At 42.4% G+C, this 12,482-nt stretch overlaps 1 protein-coding gene across 2 annotated transcripts in view; it reads right to left on the reverse strand.

The window, feature by feature from the left end:
• Positions 1-12,482, reverse strand: part of LOC6550608 (potassium voltage-gated channel protein eag) — a 56,772-nt gene that overhangs the window by 37,122 nt on the left and 7,168 nt on the right. For both annotated transcript variants that reach the window (XM_026981797.1, XM_026981798.1), the window contains one exon: positions 3,131-3,821. In XM_026981797.1, the coding sequence (XP_026837598.1) occupies positions 3,131-3,209 (79 nt within the window). In that variant the 5' untranslated portion in view covers positions 3,210-3,821. The remainder of the gene's footprint in view (positions 1-3,130; positions 3,822-12,482) is intronic.

Raw genomic sequence — 12,482 nt, forward strand, 5'->3', positions numbered from 1 at the left:
AATCGTGGACTTGGATTCACATGGGTACTATCTGTCACAATACTGATGATCAAAGGCAAGTGATCGGAGTCCAGATCCCAACTTTGTGTTATACTTGTTAGGGAATCTGGTATACCATGATGCACCGCGAAGTCAATGCAGGAAGGCGTATGACTGGGTACATAAGGATACCTGGTTGGCGAACCAGTTGCAAGTATCTTAGCTCCAGTGATAGAGATGGCTTCCGCTAGCTCACGCCCCCGGGGTGAATTGTAGGTGTCGCCCCAAAGCCAGTGTCGGGCGTTCCAGTCGCCACCAATCATATACCGTTGGCCGCAAGAGCGTATTGTGTCAGTAAATTGTCTTTCGTCGATACTAACACTGGGAGGACAGTAAATGGCGCCGAACTGCACGTCACCCAGTCCTGTAGCTACTTTTACTGTAGACATTTGTATGCTGCGTGTCTCTATGACCCTTTGCGGGAAATGGCGAAGAGTTGTCCTAACGAACACGGCTGCTCCACCAACGCTATTATTATTTTGCGATGGCCTAAATGCTGGATAGAAAGCATAACCATATATCTTAACAGTATCCCCTCTTTTAATTCTAAGTTCCGTCACAAGAAGAATGTCCACGCTATTATTGTGCGCGTAAAGCTCAATATCTTTAGCTTTTCTTGAAATGCCGTTGGCATTCCAAATAAGAATCTTTAGTGGATTCATTGTGGGTGTGGAGCGTTGTTAGAAAGCTGGTAGGTATGTTCATTCCCAGCTCCTTGCTTTAACATGGTGGTTATTTCAAATACCATTCTTTCGAGCTTTTCAAGTCGTTGATTGGTTTGATTTCTGTGATGTTGCTGATCTTGTTGCTGCTGTTGCAACCACATAAGAAACTGATGTTGTTGTTGTTGTTGCATTTGCTGCTGCCATTCTTGGAACTGTTGTTGTTGCTGTTGTAACAATGCTTGGACGTCAAGTGAATTATTTTGCTGAGTGTTCAGTCGTTGTTGCTGCGATAACTGTTGCGTTTGTAAGTTATATAAACGTCGCTGAGCTGGTCCATCCTTGGAGGGAGTTGTATTAGAGTATTCTTTTGCTACTGTGGCATAGGATACTTTTGTATTTACCCCAGGGCCTATAGATGGTTGATGCTGTACCATATTTTGGTGTTGTTGTGTTGGTTGCTGATCTTCAGTTGACTGGTTAGTACTCTTACGGCGATTAATCTGCACGGAAGGAAACTGTTGCTGATCTCTATGGTTGAACCCATGATTCTGCCTATTTAAGTGATTCGCCTTCTTCGCAGGCCCCATAGATCTGCGGAGAAGCTCCTGGTACTTATGGCAACCTTTATAACTAGCCATGTGATCGTGAGAACAGTGATAGCATGTGGGCAGAGCATCTACAGGACGTGTACATTGTGTGGTTTGGTGATTTTCACCACACCTGGCACAATTTGGATGTCTGCGGCAGTATTTAGCTGTATGGCCATACTCCTGGCAACGTCGACATTGTGCAATTTCACTAGACTTTCGCATCCTTTCGATCCGTATTTTCTGTCGGCAAAGGGTCTTCACGTGATAAATTTCATTAATATTAGGGCAGGGCTTAATGTTAATGAAAAAAATATTGAGTTTTTCATCTTTATTAACCCTTGAACTAGGGTTGTGAATGTGAAGTACTTCATAGCCTAAACATTTCAGATCGGCCGTTATATCTTTGTTTTGTGTGCTGTGATGTAAGTCCCTTACTACAATTCTGTGTGCTTTTTCTGTCAGCATTTGGTAAGTGTGAAACTGCATACCAATTTCATCCATATAGCTAACAATTTTTCTGTAAGTGTCACTGTCTTTGGGAAATATTCTGACTGTTTCCCCTTGGTTAGCTTTGACTACGACGTTATCTAGACTTGCCTTTTCTTGTATGAGCTCAAATAGGTCATTTAAGTTGCTAATATTAACAACAATTTGGGGTGGTTTTTTAAAATCTTTGAGTTGATTGTTGGCGTTAGATGTTTCCTGGGATTTATTGGCAGTATTGTTTTCTGCAGATTGAAATTCGTCCATGCGGGCACTAGCATCATCGGCATCCTCAGACATCATGTCTTCCCCGTTTTCTTCATTAGTAATGATGTCCGTGTCGAGAATAGCAAACCTGTTACTAGAGCTTGCCTTCTGGTTAATTGTGGGGACCAAGTGCGGGCCCTGGGTACTGCTCACTCTTTTCGGTTTAAGGATGGGGGACAGTGGCTTTGCATTTTTTCTCTTGCCTGCTTTCCGATTTTGATCATCCAGTAATCTTCTGGCAGCACCGCTTAGATTTTTTGCTGCAATGTCGGGGCTGGTCAATTGGGAACATTCTTGGTTTGCTACACTTGAACCAGAACAGATGCTGCTCATTGTGGGATTTGCCATTGTGTATATGGTGCTGCTACTGGCACTAGAAAATGTCACTGTTGTTGTGGTGGGACTGCTTTGAGACTTATTGCATGTAATGCGTTGAATTTCTGATCGGCACTCGTCTCTAATCTTACTAGGTAATTTTCCAGCTATTGAGAACATTTTTTCATGATCAATCTGCTTCTTTATAAGCTGAGAGTCATCGAAACTGTTTTCATTCATTGTTTTTATATTGTCTTAATATTCAGCAAATAATTTGCGGGCCCAAATGTCCGGAACAGAGCATAAACAGTTCGGTTTTACTGATAAGCAAAGTTTGTTTACCTCTTGTGCAGTTCTGCGCGGGGTGAGGTAGATGACTTGCCCGAAGGGCAGAAAGCACCGTTTGAATGCACTTCACCTGATGCACTTTTTGTTTTTGTCAAACTGCCGACACCGCTCAAAGCAGCGCCCAAATAAATGATTTGTGCTATTTTGAGCACAAAAGGGAATGCACCGATAAGCAAAAAATAAATCACTTTTGCATGCGCGCGACACAACCGATCTCTTTGACTGCCAGAGTAGGAATCCTCCCAAAGTGAATACTCAACTAAACTTAAGTTAATTATTCATACTTTCACTGCATACTTTTGTGCCATTTCCCATCACACATAAAATAATTAAGGAAAGTGTATAGTTTGAATGCCAAAGGGGAAGTTATTAAATAATTTAGCAAATATCAAATATTTGAGTTGAACATTTTTGGGTACTCACGCTGAGAGTTGGAGCGCCGGATGATGTTCTCGAGGAATGTGTTCTGCGGCGCAACCAGTCCACGTCGTCCGCCAGGCATTTTGCCGCCTAGACGCTACGCGTCGCGCTGCCCAATCCTCGCCTGCTCCTGCTCCTGTTCCCGTTCCCGTTCCCGTTCCTGCTGTCCCGTTTTGCTGGCCCCGGTGTCCTTCCGCTCCCCAGTTTCCCCTTTCCTTTCACGCTCACTTCCGCTGACAGCTGGCCTCCTGCACTGGACGCTGCGTTGCACTGACAACTGACAGGTGCTGACGGCTGACAGTTGTCAGCTGATGGATAGATGGCTGGCGGAGAATGCTGCTCCTCCTTCTTGATTTCTGATATCTCCTAGATCCTGGCTCCTGATTCCGGAGGGTGCTCTCAGTGCGCGATCAATTCAAGTCGATGTGGGTGAGGAACCGATCTCGTGTGGTCTTGGATCTGGCGCTCACTTGAATTTCACAGCGGGGATTCGTCATTCTGATGCTGTCTCTCGCTCTCTTTCTCTCTCTCTCTTGCTTTCTCTCTGTCTCTCTCTCGCTCACTCGCTCTTCTTCTCCCACTAACACACACACACGCACTCAGTCACTCACACACATGCGGAAGAGAGAATCGCTTCAATGCTTCAATGATGACCACTTGACCATTCACACAGTCTTATCGGTTGCATATGGCACTGTAGGGAAGAGAAAGCAGAAGAGAAGCTGTTAGATCAACCATGTTTGAGTTTGAGCCTTGATTAAATAATTATGTACCATATAATCTATGTTCCTGCACATTAATTTATAACCAGTCACAACTCAACGAAAAGCACATTTGCTCGATGACATTGCTTGAGGAACGCTGTCTACATAATACTTATACCCCTTACTCGTAGAGTAACAGGGTATACTAGATTCGTTGAAAAGTATATCATACTCTTAAATGTTTCTGGCGCAATACTCTAAAAATCTGCATTCAAATTTAGGATATTTTTAAACTTAATTTTTTTGATGTTATGATGTAGACTTTTTTTTAAATAGTGTGTTATATTTAGCTGTGTAACGGGTATCTGATAGTCGATGATCTCGACTATAGCATTCTATCTTGTTTTTTCTTGTATACGTAACAGCAGACAAACAAAATAAAATTGTTTGAGAACATTTAATCCCTAGCTCATTGTCATTGCAATTCAAAACTGAGAAAGTGGCAAAATAAATGCAATTTATTTATCAGGAAATTTCATAAATCGAACCACAAATAAAATCGCAGTATTTTAACTAATTGAAACCCAATAACAACGGTGCATAAAGCGTTAAGACTCAATTATATGAACACAAAAAAAGATTATAGGTTTAGGAATTTGAATTTATTTGCTTTGGAAATTAGGCCCAAAAATGTTCGATGACAAATTAATGACAGCTCTTAATTCCTGAAATTAATTGTTGCATGAAAGGCATTTTAGTAAAATCACTTAAATTGATCAATGCAAATTCAAGGCCTTTTCAGTTTGGCTGTCAAGACGCATTAATTATGCAGTTTATGCAATTTAAATATGGTTACATTAAGTGTAACCTTCCAATTGTATTAATTGTGCACTCGGGCAGAAGATGTGCCAATTTTGCACAAGTCTCACAGTTAATTACGATATTCGAACAGACAACAGGGCGTATGCGTAATCTATCTATTGTTTCCCTCAAATGCTACACTCTCCGCAGCTTATCTCAAGTATATTACGTACAAATGCATTGGGAATTCTGTTTCCCGATAAGTGACGCAACTCTCACATAACTCTTTCGTGGACCGATTTAGGCCGAAATCCGCATTAAGTACACCCTAATGAGCAGCCAACCTGCCATCAATTGGCTGTCTTGGGCCACAATTACGCAACTCGATTAGCCAATTATCAGAGCCAGGCCAAATAGGGCCGCAATAAAATCGCAAGGAGTAAACCGAAAGTGCAGCAGCAAATTGGCTAATTAAAGAAGACAGCCGAACAAAGTTGATTCACTTGTCCAACACGCACTAATTACAAACTGCAGGAAGTTCGCCAAGCAGGTGGTGCACAGGGAGGTCCTGGGGGCAGGATCCTGAAAGTCCTGGCAGCTGGGAAGCCCAGGAACAGACTCATTAGGATCGGATTGAGTCGAGCCGGGCTAAATTGGCATGGGTCGTGCGTACGACAGCAGCAACTGAAACATGAGGATTATGAATAGCTGGAATCAGGCGAAGCCAAGTCAGAAGGACTCGCATTGCAGGAATGAAGATGTTTGCATTTAAAGGTTAAATATACACCAGAGTGGGCGGAATATGCTGCTTAAACAAGAGCTAGACTTAAGATGCAGCTCAAGTGAATGCTTGTGGAGGGAAAATCCGGAAAAGAAATTAATCTGAAGCTGACGCAAATGAAAGGGTGTCATGTGTTTTAGGTGTGGACCAACAAATTACAGAATAAAATAATCAATTTAGAAGCATATTGCCTCAACTTGACCTCAATATCACTTTCATTTCCTTTCATTTTCTGTATTTAGTTTCAACTAGAACAACAAAACTAGAACAACAAACCGATCAGCTCAAAACACCTAAAACTACAAAATTTCCTTCAGCAATTATAAGCTTATTACAATTTGCTGTAGTTCCCTTTTGAAAATTACCTCTAAACTGCGTAAAATAACTCTAACCAAAATGAAGAATGCAATTATTATGGCGCTTTCATTCCAAAAGCATTTCATATTCCAGTTTGTCTTGGGCCCCGAAGTTAGCAACAGTTGCACGGTGGAAATGGACTTTGAATTCGCATTTCAGTGACTCCCCAGAAGCCCCTTCTCACACTACGCCCCTGTACTGAGCTGTTGTTCCTGTTTTTCCTCCTGCAGGGCTGCTGGGTGAGCTCAGTAATCTTTAATTTCATTAAAATTCAAGCAACGCCAACGACAGCTTCTTTGTCCTGTTCTCCAGATCCTTGCTGTTGTTGCTGTTGCTGTTGCTGCTGCTGTTAGCGGAGCATGGACTACGGATGTTGCCAATGTTGCTGGTGCCGTAAGTGCTTATTAGAGGGCAAAAAGGAAGAAGGAACACTTCAGTGTAAGCGAGTAGCGCTCTCAGGCATTTATGAATTTTCTGGCTTTAATGCGTGGCCCAGGAGCAGAAAAGGAGCAGGAGCAGCTGCCCCAGTGGCCCAGTTGGAGTGAAACCAGAGGAGGGTCAGCAGATGGGTAGATGGTGATGTAGTGACTGGCTGGCTGACTGGCTGACTGGCATAAACTTTGCCAACAATGTGCTCATTGTGTTCACCCTTCATTGGCTGGTTTATCCCGTCTCGCCCAGTCCCTTTAATGCATATAATTAACTGCAACTTGCTGCTCCGTGTTTGCCACAGGGATAATGGACGCAAATTCATAGCAGATCCAGAGTTGGGGCATCTCCAATGCACCGACGACTATGATGCACCAGGGAATAGACAATAATGCAAGTCCTACGGCAATCAATAATGGCCCTCGCATAAAGTGGCAACTTCCGGCGGTTTAACATAATTATGCTTTCAAACGAGATTATTAAAACGCGTTATCAGTATTGAAAAGGTACGAATATATAATAGATAATTAAAGCACTTATGACGTCGATTAAATTTCCCATGGAATTATATATAATTCCATTCATTTTCAACTTAAAAGTTGCGAATTGCGAACATGTAAAAATAATATATACTAGAAAGTATTGAGTTGCATCATCGAAGCCAATCCCATCATTGCTATTTACAGCACAATTGGATGATCCCCGACAGGCAAACACTCGTGAAACGCACTGTACTGGCTGCTGTCAATTTGAGGACCAATCGCACATTGCCCACTGACGTCACAAGCCAAAAAGGAGGCAGAATAGGAACGGAAAGTCAAGCCTCTCAGCACTCGCCTATTTATAATAAATGGAATGTCGCCACGCCCCTTAATGTGGCGTTGCCTGCCCCCTTTTTCCCCTTCTCCACTGACACACTTGCCACTTGCCATGGCCCCTATGTTCCACCGCTTTCCACAGCTTCCCCCATCCCACATTTTGCACCTTGCAACACATGAAAAACTAGAGGAGTTTTGCTGACAGTGTGAGCGCGCGCGTGTGTGTGTGTGATTGTATGTGGCAAGGACCAACTACAACTATTTCGGACGAATATGTGGCAGTCGCTGTGGCCGTGGCACTGAGAGAAATCGGCTGCATCTCCTAGTTTTTAGTGGATCTGCATGCTAATTTGAAAATATTAAGACTTGATACATTTATTCATTAGGGCTGTTTACTAAGTACCAATACATTCTTTGTTGCCATCATCCATAACAAACGAGTTCTTTAACTTTTTAGGGTGTCTTTGAAACGTAAACATGCACTTTTCCAGTATCCGTAGATTGAATCATTGGTATTGATAGGGCTTTTTTGACTACGATGCAGAGCTTGTGGGCAAAATTAAAAAGTGCGGGCGGCAATGGGGGATAGGTACGTTTTTTTCCAGTCTGCAGCCGAGTGACCACGAGAAAGGAGCAGGACAAACTATGCCACAGGATGACGCTCACCTTGCCCCACAAAGCGCAGCATCAGCAGCAGTAGGAAAATCGCTGAAAGGGGAAAAGCGGAAAGGCTAAGAACGGAAAATCAGGAGGGCTGTGCGGGGGCGACTATACATTTTAATTTGTTGCAGCTCTAAGAGTTCGTCCCTCCGCTTCATTCTGTTCCCCTATTCCAATTCCCCTCAGTGCCACCCACTCATTTTATGGCTCACTTCAAGTACGTCATAAAAATTAACATGAGAGGGTCAAGGGGCTTGGCCAAAGGATAAGGAGCAGCTAAGATGGCTGCGAGTCACAGGACACAGGATGCGGATGGCTTGGGGTTCGGTGAGATAATATACAAAGCTGTTAAAGAATATCTAAGATCACTATTACATCACTGCTTAAAACTAAATACACATAAATTCATATAAAAATATATACCAAATAATCGTATTCGTATAAATCGATTTGATCTTTGAGGGAACTTTTAAGGAGCTTCAAAATGTGCCACATAAATAGTTGCTCCAAAGAAGGATCACACACAAGTCAGCTGTGTGATGTCCCTATTCCCTGGATTGTACTCATGGCACTTGGGCTTTGAGGAGGAATCAGGCTGGTTTATATCTCCCCCAGCTCGTTCGCACATGCATATAGAAATATATATGTATATACTCCCCAGTACGCTCCTTTCGTCTCATTCATTTGGATTTAATTTCCGGTGTGCTGCGTTCGTTCGGCTTTCAAATATTAATAGAGCTCCGACATTATTAATGAGATGGTGTCATCAAGAAAATGAAGCTGCCCCGGCGATGTGTAACCCGCCCTCAAATGCTCTGGCTCACCTTTCGGATACTTTGCCATTGTGGACTATTCAAAAATTTATAAACTTTTTGCCATTCGCTTTCAGTTTCGGTTCGGCTACGGGTTCAACTTGGCTCATGCGTCTAAGCCAAAAGCGCACAGACAGAATGAGTGGTAGACGGAATTTCTGAGCACCTGAATTTGGCGAACAGCACCAGAGAATCCTGGCCATTGCCTAATTACCTTCTACACCAGGGCTGCCAAGCGGTACGGAGTTCTGTTCCTGACATCTCGTTTAAATGCATTTGTGCTTGTGCACATGCAATGTGCATTCCCATTCCCAATCCCAATCCCATTCCCATTTTCAATTGCCATTCCCAAGGCATTCACATTTTTCCAATATTCGCTTTGACAACAAATTTTACGCTCTGTGGACAAATCATTGTTATCCCCCGCAAAAAAAAAAGGAACCGCTTTCCCCCACAAACTATATAATACGTTTTGTTTCGCCCCTCCCCTTGTGGCAAATACATGTACATACATATCTCATTCGGAAAGCACAATTGTTGCAACAATTACACAAACACAAATGCAGGGAAACCAAAACAAAGCAAGCCTAACCCAAAAGGGGGTGGGTGGAAAACAGCAAGCGGAAAACAAAGCTCATGGGGACAATAGGCTCGACTGGGTGGCTGAAAGGGGGGAAAGGGGGCACTAAGCGCGGCGACCGAAATGGAGGGTTGTCATGGAGGGGGAGGGGGGCTGGAGGACCCACAACCAGACAAAAAAATGGCAGACGCAGAACAGACCAAGGATGCGATGGCAGCAGGACAATGGACGTACTCCATTCCCAATAAGAAAGGATACTTCGATTCGATTGGCAAATGAAAAGGAACTGCTGGTCAAATGTATCCGTGAGTTATAGCACTGTTTGTATCTCAAATATCTAGTGATAGAGGGCATAAAAGTAATATTTACTTAGCAGCGCCATTCCAGTAAATAAATTATTGCCTTCCATGCTGCTTTTTAAGTGATTTCTAGTCTAAGAGACCTATTTCCTTCTGAGGAATAACCTAAACTTTGGGTTCATAAATTGCAGAAGTGTCTTGGCATTGTGATTTTACAATATAAATAATTTTAGGCGACACCAGCACAACACAAAGTACAAACAATTATGCCTGGCAAGGTGTAAATAAACTCAAATTCAAACATAGAATGTTGATTGCATCTTGCATATGAACTTCTGCTGGAAATTTATAGCTTCCGTTTAACGCAAAATTCATTTGATTTAAGGGCTTCTGGCAGAAATATACTATTTCCATCGAATTTAAAATGCAGGAAAATGGGTTAAACATATTCATTGCATATTGAAAACAAAATCTTTTGCTTAATTACAGCTTATCATTTGATAATGAACAGAAGTAAGATAAGACAAAGATAAAGTGTTCTGATTGATTACGCAAATTAATGAATTATCATTATTATTTGTGGATTGGACTTGAAATTAAAGAGCTTGGCTGCTGTTAGGGATCTAAAATGATTAAATGTCAAAATAAATTTAAATATAATGCGCACATCATTTGATTTATCAAACAATTGGAGTAGGAATGATTAAAATTTGATTTTTTGAATGAATTTTGATGCTAGCAATATCCAGTGCCTTCAGGCAATTGAGCTGTAAATTATTGTAGCCTAAACTAATACAAATAATGCAGTTTAAGCTTTAAATAGTTAAGCATACAATTAGTAATGGCCTAAAGAATAACTGCAAAGGTAAATCAAGCCGAGCAGTCAGAAGTCAGCCTTATAAATTGAAGTCAAACAGGTTAGCAGGAATGTCAGTGCAGGTGCTTTTGGCTACCGCAAAAAAGGTCACAAGTTCCAAGAAGTCCAATGCAATCAGCTATGGTCAAAGACCCAAGGAAAGCAGCGAAATAGGGGACCATACCCAAGGGGATACCCCAACTCTACCGATTCCCCCGATTTCTCGATCCCAAAAGGAGCCAACCGCCGACGCATTTGGCGCCTAAGGCCGGGCTAATTGATTGACATTTCCTGTCGCAGTCCAAGCCCCTAGAAAGGCTCGTCCTTTGTTTTCCCGCTCCATGGTAAATGTATATGTATGTGCACAAGTCAGTGCTACTTGGCTATGCGCATAAATACATATACTTAACCTTGATTTTGCCAAGTCGTCAGCCCAAGTTGCTTGGGGCCTCTACCGACTGAAACTGCTAACTGAAACAGCGACTACGCCTGAAACTGCACGGGGAAAAACAAATCCCTCAGATATACTACCAATAGGATGGGTCCATGGAGGTATCTTTTTCGGAAATTTGAAAGGTTTCGTTTTACTCGAGTATTTACAGATACAAACTGTGGTAAAAAAAAAGCAACCATATAAGATATATTTGATAACTATTATGTATTTGGGGTTTCTTGAATTTAAAGTAGATAAGTCAAATGTAAAGTAATAAGCTGAAATCCTAAAGAAAATGAGAGACTGCCTGACTTATTTTTTGATATATGATGCAATACAATCGGAAAGAGGAGCCATATTTTTTGCCCTGTAGAACTGAAACTGGGCCTGACTTTTGCGTGCCAAGTTGGGCCGCCTTGGCCGGGCTGGCAAAGTAGGGCAGCCATTTCATTAACCCAAGACAAAAAAAAGGAAAAAAACGAAAAAGAAAGTCTATTTTGGGATACCCCATTCCCATTTCCATTCCCAAGATATATATTTCAGCTGAGGCAGATTGCATTGGATAAATCCGCCGAAATGCGACTGCACTGGATTCCTTGGAATCTGAACACATCGCCCAACCTCCAGGAACTCGCAGAACATTATGCCCGACTAATGCCTCGGATGCCACGGATAATGCGTCCTATTTGTCTTCGGTCCTCTGAGTGAGTAATTTTTATTCATATTTTGTAGTTAATTAGGCGGCGCCGGCACCAAAAGCACTTTGGCATAAGAAAAATAAATGGAGATGAGTGTTCATTATATAAATGAAGTGGGTGTGGTAGGTTGAGTTGGATTTTCCTGTACGCATTTCCTTGGAAATGCTGCGAGTCCCTTTATGCATTTACTCCTGTATTTAAAAATTCTTACAAAAGTCCAGGCATCTGTATAAGTAAGTTGTAATATATTTACTTATACTTATGTTATTTACTTCAGTATCTTTCTGAAATGTAGTATGCTTTCAAATGTAGATGTTTGTGGTAATTGCTTCAAAATTCGTTTGAGTTGCCACGTTTTTTCTTAAATTGTTTATGAGAGCATATATAATTTAAACGTTTAAATCCGCTTAAGTTTGGTTAAGCTTGCCCTTTTTGCAGATTACGTTCCCAGCCAAAAAACCGATACCCTCTACCCGTTTACCCGTTACCCGTTACCCGTAACCCGTTACCCGTTTGCTGACCGTTTGAGCCCGTTAACGTGGCGCGGGCCAGATGTGATTTGATTTTATTGTTGCGGCGGCTTATCAGCTTTTGGCCTTAGCTTACGGCTCACTTGGCTGCCTTTGGGCCCCATCATTTGCCTCTTCTTAGCCCTATTCCTTTCTCCCTTCTCCCATTCCACTCACCATTCTTCCTTCTAGTTCTTCTTTCTATCCCCATGCGCTTTTTTTTCTCTCAGTGGCAAATTCAATTTGATCTTTTTATCGATTAATTTGGCCTAGGCTAAAGCTGTGGGTCTCCTTGCTCCGTCTCGCTCTCTGGCCATCTCCCCATCTCGTTCCCCCGCGCTGTGACTGCCTCTCGTTCGCCATCTCTTTGTCTCTGCCTCTGTCTCTGTCTCCCTATCCAATTAGACTTTGGTGCCTGAAACGAGCAGTGCAATAAAAGCCACCGATAGACACAGTTAAAGATAGTGTTGCACCTGGCCAAGTCGCCACCCGTTTTTCTTGCACTTTTGGCCCTCCCACATTTTTCCACCGCACGCAAGGTCAGTGCGGCGCACGTAAGTATGCAACACATAATTTTTGGCCCGCTTTGCATGGCTTTTCTGCAACTTGCATGCAACT

The sequence above is a fragment of the Drosophila erecta genome, unplaced genomic scaffold (assembly GCF_003286155.1).
Source record: "Drosophila erecta strain 14021-0224.00,06,07 unplaced genomic scaffold, DereRS2 tig00000126-arrow-pilon, whole genome shotgun sequence".
Lineage (NCBI taxonomy): Eukaryota > Metazoa > Arthropoda > Insecta > Diptera > Drosophilidae > Drosophila > Drosophila erecta.